This window comes from Balearica regulorum, chromosome 7, assembly GCF_011004875.1.
Source record: "Balearica regulorum gibbericeps isolate bBalReg1 chromosome 7, bBalReg1.pri, whole genome shotgun sequence".
Taxonomy (NCBI): domain Eukaryota; kingdom Metazoa; phylum Chordata; class Aves; order Gruiformes; family Gruidae; genus Balearica; species Balearica regulorum.
In genome coordinates this window covers 20,575,142-20,587,305 of record NC_046190.1, presented here as the reverse complement: position 1 = coordinate 20,587,305, position 12,164 = coordinate 20,575,142, and the positions used below count along the sequence as shown (strand labels likewise).

General features: G+C 42.6%; 1 protein-coding gene across 11 annotated transcripts in view; it reads right to left on the bottom strand.

Annotated features, from left to right (window-relative positions):
• Nucleotides 1-12,164, bottom strand: part of ARHGAP22 (Rho GTPase activating protein 22) — a 160,272-nt gene that overhangs the window by 55,098 nt on the left and 93,010 nt on the right. Inside the window, exon 1 of one of the 11 annotated variants that reach the window (XM_075758342.1) lies at nucleotides 4,825-5,112. The exons of 9 other annotated variants lie outside the window; for them this stretch is intronic. In XM_075758342.1, coding sequence (XP_075614457.1) covers nucleotides 4,825-4,876 — 52 coding nt within the window. In that variant the 5' untranslated portion in view covers nucleotides 4,877-5,112. Of the gene's footprint in view, nucleotides 1-4,824; nucleotides 5,113-12,164 lie in introns of those variants that run through there. One more of the 11 variants, XM_075758341.1, reaches the window with a different exon arrangement.

Here is a 12,164-nt window from a genome sequence, read left to right as displayed (position 1 = left end):
ATTTTATAGTCCAGTTTTCAGTAGTGTTGAGCCAGTGCTTAGTGAATGGTCAAAAGAAAACAGAAATTCTACTGTAGGAGGACATATGAGAGAACAGTGGGTTTTAACAACAGGATGCAGAGGTTGATTACATTTTTCATTGCCTTGATGCCTTATTTAGGGTGTATGTGTGGGATATAACTGACCAGAGTTTGACAGTGCTTAAATCTCATAATAGGAGAAATAAAGAAGCCCTTATTTGTATCTTTCTAGAATCTGTCATTGCTGTAGGTTTTACCAGAGCATAAGATTAGGCTAAGGATCCATCAGCAAATGAGACCTGTGGGAAACCTCGACAGGCACAAGAGTCTACAAAGCAAAGAACATACAGCAAGAGAGAATATATTACTTTGGCTTAGCTGTTACATTTCAGGGGTGTCTGGAAGGTCTCTCAATCCCCACAAAAATAAATTGATCCAACATGCAGTGTAGCCTGGCCTGGAATACCAGTGAGAAGATAAAATGGTAAGAATAAAGCTCACCTGGGGAGAAGCTTCAGCTTGGTACAAACATTGGCCAAAAAGCTAGAGGCAAAACCCTGCATTACCTGGGATTTCAGGCATAAGACTACAGAGAATAGGGTCCCAGTTCCCAGCTCTGCTGGCCACATATTAATCTGGGCAAGCTCCCTCTCAAGGCTGAATCAGGAGTGTTTATTTGGGACTTTTCTTTCCCATGTGACCAATATTTCTGGCCATGAACTTGTCCACGGCCATCTGTCCCTAGGCCATGTGAACCTGTGGGAAAGATATTATACACAAACCTCACTGCTCTTGCTGGCTTGTTCCTTCCCTGTTCAGAGAACCGCAAGGACAGACCCATAGGAGCCTGTAGCTACTATAGCTTTTATGCAACCACACTTTTGATGCTATGCCTAGGGCACTCTGTAATCATTTAATGCCTTTGAACAACCACATTTACTTACTGGGAAGGATCTCCTTACTCAGATCACAGTAAAAACCTCTGCAAATGAAGTGCTTTCTGGAAGGGAGCTAGAAGGGATTGCCTCAAGCAACTGGACAGAAAGTGGCTCAAAAACCGGCAGGCATCCAAACTCTTCAAAGTAAGGTTAGTGATTGACTGATGTTAAACAGCTCATGGAGACACCCAGCTACCTTAGCACTCCCCATTCAGAAACAATGCTTTGGCACTTCCCTTCCCAGACTGTCCTGAAAGCAAGAGGATAAAGGTTAGCAGAGAACAGAATGGGTATCAGAAGGAAACAGTATCCCTACCCTACGATCGTGCCTGGAACAGGAGGTATTCTGGACAGCTAGATGGATTTCACAAATCAGATAGATTTTTGGCAGAAGCAGGCTCAGAGACGCAACACCCTCTACCCTTTTTTGTGCACTAACATGCTTTTAGGGAAAAACTATTTGAGGTGTTCAGTTAGCTGAAAATTTTCATGTTGGTAGCGACTGACTAAGAATACAACCAATTGCCCCTGGCTGAGCTTCCCTCAGCCATCTCTTAAAGGCCCAGATTATGTCCATGTTGACTCTGGTTTAAAAATGGTCACTTCATATGCCCCTCTTGCTTGCACAGGCTGGGCACTAAGTTACTGCTCCCAGTTTGTCACTGTCTTCCTATGCATGCAAGACTTTCTTACATGGCTGCAAGAAAACAACCATCAAATCTGAGAAGTCGCGGCAATTAGGTGAAGTTCCCACTGACTGGAAAAGGGGAAACATAATCCCCATTTTTAAAAAGGGGAAAAAGGAAGACCCAGGCAACTACAGGCCAGTCAGTCTCACCTCTGTGCCTGACAAGATCATGGAGCAGATCCTCTGGGAAACTATGCTAAGGCACATGGAAAATAAGGAGGAAATTCGTAACAGCCAACACTAAGGGCGAATTGTGCCTGGCAAATCTGGTGGCCTTCTACGATGGGGTTACACCATTGGTGGATAAGGTAAGAGCAACTAATGTCATCTACCTGACTTATGCAAAGCATTTTACATTGTTCCACACAACATCCTCGTCTCTAAGTTAAGAGACATGCATTTGACATATGGACCACTCAGTGGATAAGGAATTGTCTGGATGTTCTCACTCAAAGAGTTGCATTCAACAGCTTTCAACTGGTCCAAGTGGAGACCAGTGACAAATGGCATTCCTTGGGGTCGGTATTGGGACTGGCACTGTTTAACATCTTTGTCAGGGACACGTACAGTGTGATCAAGTGCACCCTCAGCAAGCTGCTGACAACATCAAGCTGTGTGGTGTGGTCGACACGCTGGAGAGAAGGGATGCCATCCAGAGGGACCTTGACAGGCTTGAGAGGTGGGCCCATACAAACCACAGGAAGTTCAACAAGGCCAAGTGCAAGGTCCTGCACATGGTTCAGGGCAATCCCAAGCACAAATACAGGCTGAGGGATAAAGGGATTGAGAGCAGCCCTGCAGAGAAGAACTTAGGGGTGTTGGTGGATGAGAAGCTCAACGTGACCCGGTCACATGCGCTTGCAGCCCAGAAAGCCAACCGTGTCCTGGGCTGCGTCAAAAGAAGCATAACCAGCAGGTCAAGGGATGGGATTCTCCCCCTTTACTCCGCTCTCATGAGACCCTGCCCTGGAGTACTGTGTCCAGCTCTGGGGTCCCCAGTACAAAAAAGACATGGACCTGTTGGAGCGAAGCTAGAGGAGGGCCACGAAGATGATCAGAGGGCAGGAGCACCTCTCCTATGAAGACAGGCTGAGAGAGTTGGGGTTGTTCAGCCTGGAGAAGAGAACGCTCCAGGGAGACCTTATAGCAGCCTTCCAACCAAAACTACCCTATGATTCTATGAAGGCTGAGCTCTAGGGCTAGGCAAATCACAGCCACTGCACTGTGGCACCAGTGGCGGCTCCCAACAGATGCAGCACCACCAAGTCTAGACCTACAGCCACAGCTCCGACCCTTGCCTGCTGCTTCTGGAGGCTTAGCCCCCTCCCACGCCAGCACAGCATCTGCATCTGCCCCCAGAGGTGGGAATGCCAAGTCATAGCAAGGCAGCAACAAGGATCAGCTGACTAGGCAAAGGATTGAGCTGCTCCCCAGCTTGAAACTGTAACCTGTAGAGGGTCACATTGAGTCATGCTGGAAGTCTAAAGCAGTGCTCCAATCCTAAAGGGACTGCTGTGCATCTAATAAATCACAGCTTCTTACCACAAAGGGACATGGAACATCTCACAGCAAACAGGCAGGCATTCAGCAGGATGCACAAACCCTGCTCTTGTTGCAGGCATCAGGGATGGGCAAGTTTATTTTCAGGTGCACCTGCTGGAATAGCCTTACCTTTCCTGGCTGTACCATCAGCCCTTTCCTGCAATGTCTGCTGCAGACACAGGTAAGGCAGGCACCTTTCCTCAGTGTCTGTCTAGAGAGACATTCCTACTGCAGCGCATGCTATAAGGGAAAGCAACACTGGTCAGCTGAATGCTCCCCAGAGATGAGCAAAAAGAGTGAGCAAAATATGCCCTGTGCCCCCTTGTAAAGTGGCAATAGAGGTACACTTATACAACAAAACTCTAAAAAAGAACTTAGCAAAAGCAAATTAAGAATTCAATTATAATCTTTTCTCCTTCTTTCTAATAAAAACTTTGCTGACATGATTTGCATCCTTAAGAATTCCTGAATGATTGTGTAAATTTCTGTACATGCTCACACATTTTGCTCAACAAAATATTCAAAAGTTGGTATCAGCAGCCAGAGGTAAGCTTAATTCAATTCTTACATCCCAACTGCTAGTTCTTGTTGTGCAATCCCCTTTTAAAATAAGAACCCAGTAGGAAACACAAAGGAAGGTTAAAGAAAGCAAATTTGCATTTCTTCAAAACCTTTTCTTCAACTTTTAATCTGTGATGAAAACCTATACAATTCCACCTTCTAGCTATGCCTTAGAAACAATTTATATTCAAACAAGGAGTTAGGGAAGTGCATACAATAAATAAATGTGTATCTTTATAAATGCTTAGCCAGGTAAGCAAGTCAGATTCCTCAGATCCCCTGGAACTGATGCATGTCCCAGCTACAAGAAATCACTGTTGTTTGCATTTATGCAAAACCCACATCCAGACTGCTGGCTAGATAACAAATGTCAAGACACATGCAATGGAGCAAGAAAAATACAATGTCTTTCTCTATTAGGAGTTTACTATGTTGTCAATTTTTATAACGATAGAGGCAAATTGCTCTCTTGAAGAGTTTTCTATCTACCTGGAGGTAGAATAATCACATTTCTTAGAAAAAACCCACAGCCATTCTCAAAGCAAACCTCACAACAGCAAACTGAAAATCTATGGGGAATCATGCACTCAGGTAGCCCTACATAGGAAAGATGCTAAGAGGAAACATGGTTTTCCTTCAGTTGGTATTATTTATTTTAAGTTATTATTTCAGTGTAGTTTTTTTAAAAAAATGCTCCTTTTGGACAACAGAAACAAAAATACTAAAGCACTGCTCAGCTGCCTAAACTTATCTGTAAAAGCAAATACACACAGACATTCTGTTGCTGTTTTGTTCTACATTAGGGATTCCATCCCTGTGCAAAACATATCCTCTATGTTTAAAGGGTTAAACATTCTCTCGCTTAGTCGGCTTTACTGAATGTAAAATGCAAGATAACAACATACACCGTATCTTGAACCAAAAACGCACACAGCATAAACAAACCCCCCCTGTGTTAACCGACCAGCAGTATGAATAGATGCATTCCCACTGCTTGTTAATTCAAAATAAATCCTTTACTGTGATTTAAAGCAAAACAGACAACACTAAACACACCAAAAATATCATTACTTACCCTTTCGGAGACACTTGCTTTTCTTAAGATATTTGGCAGTAAAAAATGGCATGGCTGCAACACTAAGGTTTCAGCCAAAGCTGACCTTTCATTACCAAGTGCTAAGAGCAAAATGACTGGACCAAAGAGAGAAAGCAAATTATTATACCAGATCTTTAAAATGCTCAATGATGAGCAAAGGGAATTTGGAGTGGGATAAAGTATGTCAAGTTGCACGGTGGGGATTGCAGATATCTTTCTGCTCATTAGCACTGCTGTTCGAGTTATTTAAAGTGTGCTCGGGGGAAATGAGGACAATTTCCATGACAATATGTACAGTATCATATAAGGAGGAAGCATTTTTTTCAGGCAGAACTTCTGCATTACTCAGCTGCTACAGCAACCAGCAATATGTTGAGAAGGACAGAAAAAAAACCACCCAACCCAACCACACATCAGGTTTGGATAATGTAAAAAAACCTGATTCCATTAACCAGTTCTTGACTAGAGCAGAAAATGTATCACTAAAACCCTCCTATGTCATGTCACAGGGCTATCTCCTCATTTTCTTCTTAGGCACTTCTGGAAAAAAGGAAGCCTTGCTAAGCAGTTAAAGAAATCATCAGGAGGTTTTGATTCCAGACAGTCACCCCACTACCCTATGCCTCAGTTTCCCTATCTTTCAAATGGGGTGACAATACGGCCACACCTGCATTTGTAAAAATCTTTGAGGCTCTTGGGCAGTAGGTACTAAGAGAAGAACAAGTACTTAATCCCATGGCTTTGCCCTCCATGATTATGGCTGTTTATTTTCCCTCACTCCGCCATACTGCTTTTACGACCAAAGGCCACCTAAAAATTTCTCGCTTTTATTCAGCCAAGATGATTTGATCAGGAAATTCAGTCTTATTCTTGTTGCTTCTGCTGCCTCGCTGGAGAACTTCAGGCAGTTTGGTACTGACTTCATATCCTTTCTAATTCCATGAAGTTGGGACAGTACATTTAATGGCAATGACATTTATCCACATCTACCTGCTCCTAGTCATCTACCTGCAAGTCACTCAACTACAGCATATCGCTTAGGCAGGCAACACCTCTACCCTCACTCACTGGAATATAAAGGACAATGCCAGAAATTTGACTATGCAGTCTTGGGCACATCAGTTTCTCTATGCTTCAAGTCTTCCTATGTGTAATGACTAAAAGATGGGACTCACTCTTTTAAAAGCTCATGGACTTGTCACAGAAAACACGTAAATACAAGAGATCTGTATTTCCATGGGTGCTTCAGCTCTTGGCTTTTACAGCTTCCAGCCTTTGGGATACTGCCAAGTCATAAATGCACTGAAACACAAGTAAGCAGTTACCTGAATTGGAGAACATTTATAACCTATAACTAATAACCTATCGAATGTCTGGATTTGAAGTCAGCTTTCTAGACTAGCAAAGTAAGTGATCTGAAACTAGTACTGTTCTTATAAAGTAAAATAATCTGCAATTCTATAATGAAAACTGCATAAACTGTGCACTCCACAAGGTAGAGAGCTAACAGCAGAGCCTTTTCTTGAACTATTTGCTGTCAGCGCACGCATTTTTTTTTTAATTTTTTTTTTTAGGAAAGCCAAGTTTCATGCTTAAGGAAAGTCCGTTCAGCATACAATCTGAAAAACTTCACCATAGTTTAGTATTCATAAATCCTATGATGCTCAATAGATGCAATGAATCTGTACCACCATAGCAAATAACCCAAGTCTCTGCTCTTTCATTAGATAGTTTCGGAATTGGCTGACAAGCTTTCAGACACACAAACGATTCTTCCATAGCAAACTTCAAGCTAAGCTCGGGTTAACTTAATTATGTTAACCTATTTGAGCAAAAGGGTACTTAAGCATGTATGGAGCAGAGAGGAACAGCAGAAAGGAAAGAGCTGAGACAAGTCCCTGTGAGTCAGTGACACAGGCAATTGCCACCTGCGAACCACTGCAGGCTGTGGGGGTTGAACCCAGGGAATTCACATGATCTTGGAATAGAGGGACCAAGCTAGTTACTGTCCTGCCCTTGGAGATGGCCCAATACCATCTGCTTCAGAAGCTGGAAAAATCTTGCACACGTTAACATGCATGTACCTACTACATGTGCTCCACCCATGATCAGACTGGCACACATCTCTCCCCCAAAGATTGGGGGACATCACTATGTGTGAGTATGGAAGGAATTGGTCTAGCAAAGCCTACCTACACCATATTTAATCTGGAAACAATGCTCAATTCTAATCTCATGTCAAAGACAACTCTTTCTCCCAGATATAACACAATTTATGGCCTCACAAATGTTTCCACGGATATCTAGAAATGTTTGGGGGGGGTGGGGTGGTGGGGGTGTATGCTTTTTATCACTGCTAATTCCTTTCGGAAGACCCCAAACAAATATTTACAGTAACATCTGGTTATTTTGAAGGAGAAACTCAGCAATCAGGATGAACTCTCTGAGTTCATCCTCAAACCTCATGACACTTCCTCCTGCTATCACTGCATGGTACATGGGAAAAGATGTCATGCCCAAACAACCCTTGGAACATCCCCTTTATCCTTCAGCTTCCTCTTTGCCAGCAGACATGCCCCCACACAGTAACACACCAGGCTAGAATTTCTGCTGAATTAAATCTGCCTTTTGGCTCACAGTAAATTAAAAAAAAAAGAAAAAAAAATCAAACAAAAAAGAAATACCCAGTAAAACCACAGCACCACAAGGGAATTCCCTTCTCTGCCAGTTTAACACAGGGTCAAATTCAGACTAATGCAGTAATCCCTCCCAGCTGCCTAAGAATCTGGCCCTTTAATGACCTGGCACAAAACCCTTCTGCTTTTAACTCCAGTACCCCTATATTCTGCCTCATTTCCAACTCACTCTGCCCTTGGAGCTAAAAGCAGAGGTTGCACTCCTGTTAGACTTGCAATTTCCAGGGAGAACTTTGAACTCATGCAAATAAACATTTGTGTGTCTTAACCAGGGCAATGAAACGCAGGCTCTTTCTCTTCCACTCCCCACCTCCTACTGCCACAACCTACTTTGAGGAATCCTAAGACCTTGTATGCTCATGTTGGGGGAACTATTTATTCTTTATCCTCTAGTATTTTTCTGTTGCTCGGACATAGCTTTCCTTAATCAGCTCTCCAAACATACAGAGATCACGTGAACATTTCTATCCAACCAAGACAGCAAGAAATCTAAATATTTTTCTGTTATGTTTCATCACTCCAAAGCCACATTAATATATAGTTATCGGGTCCCTCCTCTTGATCCTCCTCCTTCCCACAACTTCAGATCCCAACTCACAAACAGAAACTGACTGCAGAGTGCACAGAGCACAATCTTTGCTGTTAGCAGCAGGCTGACTAGTGTGGAGAAAAGCGCCTATGACTTAATGTTGTGATTTCTGTAACAAGTTTCAGTATCAGTCTTCAAAATGCTGTACTAAGAAAGTCAGCATCATCTTCCCCATCTTACAGATGGAAACTGGAGAAAGGGATTGTGACTTCTCTACAATCACCACAAGATTAAACAAGGGAATAAGAGGGAAATTTTTCTGAATGTACATTAAGTGATCAGCACATAGGTTTTTGGTTCCCCTTCTCTCTCCTGTGGCCCAAGAGTATTTCACCATCTTGGAGGAACAGTGAAAACTGCTGCTTTCTATCAAAGGCCATGAGGTGTGGCCATAGGTTGGAATTTTCCACTGAATTACAGCCTTGGGGGACTTTCTGCTGTTATTTCCCACCGGGGCAAAGTTAGCATGAAACTCAGAGAGAAAAGCAGTGAGAATCTACCTTATTGTTAAAGCATCTGATCACAGCCTATGTGATATGACTACATGGCTGTCATAGCCCTTGAATGCAGGAGATGCCAAGGGATTGGTGGGGACAGAGGAGGAGTGGAGGTGGAGCAGTTGTCCTACATCACCCAGTAAAACATACTCTAGAGGGGCAGGTGATGGAGGACCAGATGCACTCTCTCTGACTCAGCCACCATGATGGGCAAATGCTGCTGTGCTATGAAAGCCCTGACACAGGAGGGATACCAGATGACCGCATTAGTATTCACCCCAGCCTGCTGCCATACCCCTGACTTCTATTTTATCAGATGGAAAGAGCACGCACTCGGGGTACCCATTTAAAAAGACTTCTCCCCCTGCAAAGTGACTGGGAGAGATTTCTATCTGTTGCTGATTGTGCTGATAAAAGCAGCCGTTTTTCCTTTCAGCAGTTTAGAACTCAGCCTGCCCTAAAACAAGTAGGGTCATTTTAGTCTGTGACCACATACATAAATTGTATCTGCAGAACAAAGGAATCTCAGGTCAATTAAAAAGATCCTGTGGCTACAATATTCTTCTGGGAAGATGCCATCTACATATGCTTATTACAGCCACATAAATCCCACCCCCTCACTTGCCTCGAGCAAGTAATTGTCTTTAAAAGCAAGCAAAATAATTATTTTTCCAACATACTTGTCATCATTAATTATGGCCAGAATAGCCAAGTAGGAGCTCATGCCCAGGCTTTTAAATGCTTGTAGCTAGTTAGCATGGCTGCCTGTAATTTTACAGCTTTTTTTGCAGTGTTAACATTAACATACTATGGCTTCATTAAATCAAGGCACTCACTGATGAGCTAAGTATGATTCATCTGCAGAACACTAAAGAACCTTCATGCTTATCTGTCCCATAAGAAGAATGGGGTTTAATTTATGCCTATGTTATGGGTATATTTGAGCACCGCTGGCTGTATTCCTAACATCACATTCAAGCAAACACGTTCCAATGAAAAAAAGGTTTGCAAAACACAAAGACTGGAGTTTGCAGGAATTAAATGGCAAAAGTCCACTGAGTTAGAGGTGCTTCACTAGCCACCTTTGCAAAGCTCTGTGGCATTAGTCTGTGAACATGTGATACTAACTTCCTAAAAGCCAGAACACAAACTTTGGCCTGGCTCCTGTACTACTCCTTCAGCCAAGTCTCCCACTGAAGTTGATGGGACTTTCCCTGCATAAAGGCTACAGAACTTGGTCTACCTTTATTTTTTTCTTTCTTTCTTTCTCCTAGTTTAACAGGGCAGGGGGTGGGAGTGCAAGAGATGTTATTTCCCTAGTACATCTCTGCATTTCTTTATTCTCCTTACCAGGACTTCCTAAACTCCCTAAGCTGAAGAGGGTGATGTGTTGAAAAACTACTTGATACAGAAGATTACATTGTAGCATGAAGTCCACTGATAGCTTCCAGAAGGCATTTTTATCTTAATTGGTTTTTAAATGACATATTTCTAAAATAACAGCAACTTTTGTTTGTCAACCAGCCTGCACACAATCTGGCTTCTGAATCATTGCCACTCCGAGCATTCACAAATTTCAGGTCAGCCCACCAAAATCAGGAGACTGGCTTCCAACCAACATGAATTTTTCATTACCATTTATCTTCTGATCTCTGAGACTTTACAGATCCTATTTCATAGTTTTATTTTAAATCCACAAGCAGTAAGAGAGTTGCTTTATATTAATGAAAGCTGCAAGTTTTACATAATCATAATATTCAGAATTAGGGCTTTTAAGGGAAAACACATACATAATGGAACACAGCATATGAATTCAGGCCTACGTATTTCTGAATAGGAAACCCCACAGCCTTGTTACATTTTTCTTAATTCACTTTGGAAATGAAATAAATGAAATTATACTGGTACCTAAACCAAAATGAGGACAGAAATATAGCGCTATAGCACTAACAAAGTGGAATAGGACAAAGCTGTAAGTCTACAGTGCTTAGTTAAAAGATACTGATACAGTAAACTAATTCAGTAACACATTTTTACTGCTGGAACTGAGTGCACAGCATAGCTTAGTGATACAGTAGCTAAAACGGGACAGAATAAATCACTGTAAACTTGCAAGCATTATGAGAGCAGGGAAGGAGCCTTTTGCTTATATCCTCAGCATAGGAAACAGGTGCAATTTTGCTCCTCATCCTACTAGTAAAAAAAGTTTGGCACCAATGCCTGTACTCTCCACCCCAAACAGGATAATGAAAATGAAGACAAGAACAGATTGATGAGAGCTAGACAGAAAGACTGCACAGGCAACGTAATCAAGTAGCACAGCTTCTGTCCTTATCCTTATCCTGCAGCTCCAGACCCACTGGGTACAATCCCCTGACAATCTCCTCCAGCACCGAGCAGCCTCTCACTGCATCCTCCACACTGTTAGTAACCCCGAGTCACATCTTCACCCCACGCGTGCAATCAAGAGGATGAAAGCCCCTGGGCACCAGTTAAGGGAAAAGGTTTTTTTCCTCCCCAGAGTAAGCTCTGATTTTCACACTCATTACACAATTGCCACTCCACAGTCTCTCAAGCATACATAATGTAACACAGCAATGCCAGTCTCACCAAGCAAACCTCCCCAGGCTTTTATATGGGCAAGGGGAAAGAGGAATAAAATGCTAAAATGCAAATCAGCCACATACTGAATTTCAAAGCTGCCTTTAATTACAACTTCTTCCTGTTTCCCTGGGTGTTGAGAACACTGCTCTAAGCAACCCACACTGGTAAACAGTCCTGATCATCTTGTTAAACTCATTCAAGCACGTTACATCTGCCTTGGCAATTCACTGGCTTCGAACGGAATCTGAATTCTAGGCTACAATCAGGCTGAAGTACCAAGGTACTACAGTATTTCTATTTTCACTTCCCTCCACTGGGCAGAGACCCAGACAGAACTTCTCTTTCATGTGAAAGTGTAAGGAAACAGAAACAGTGCAGGTTCCCATAAGACTCCTAAACCAAGGATGTGCCTTCTTTAAGGGTTACACTGCTGCTTGCCTGTGACCTGCGCCCCTTTAGTCCTGCACACAGGCCAGGATCCCTTCTGTTTGGATGATGCCTCTGCAGAGCAGTGACTGGACAGTTAACTTTGTTAACCCTTTCTCTCTACCAGAGCTGACAGCAGGTAAACACCTTCTCTTCAGAGCTGGCAATTACAACAGCACATCTGTTCTCACCCTTGACCAGTAAAATAGTGTATAATGTACACTGAGCTTCAGACTGGAGCAACTAGAGTAATTTAACTACGTTGTTAACCAGAGAAGCATCTCCACAACAGAATAGAGCCAGAATAAATAGAAGCTGTATTTCAAGGAGATTGGAACAGGTTTTTTTAATTCGGTGCAAATGGGTTTGGCCCAAATCGGCAGTTGGACTTGATGATCTTAGAGATCTTTTCCAACCTTAAAGATTCTATGATTCTATGAAATTAAAACCTCTCAAAACACTGCATTTTGCATAAAGTATTTCAACATTTTTCCTGATAAATATGTT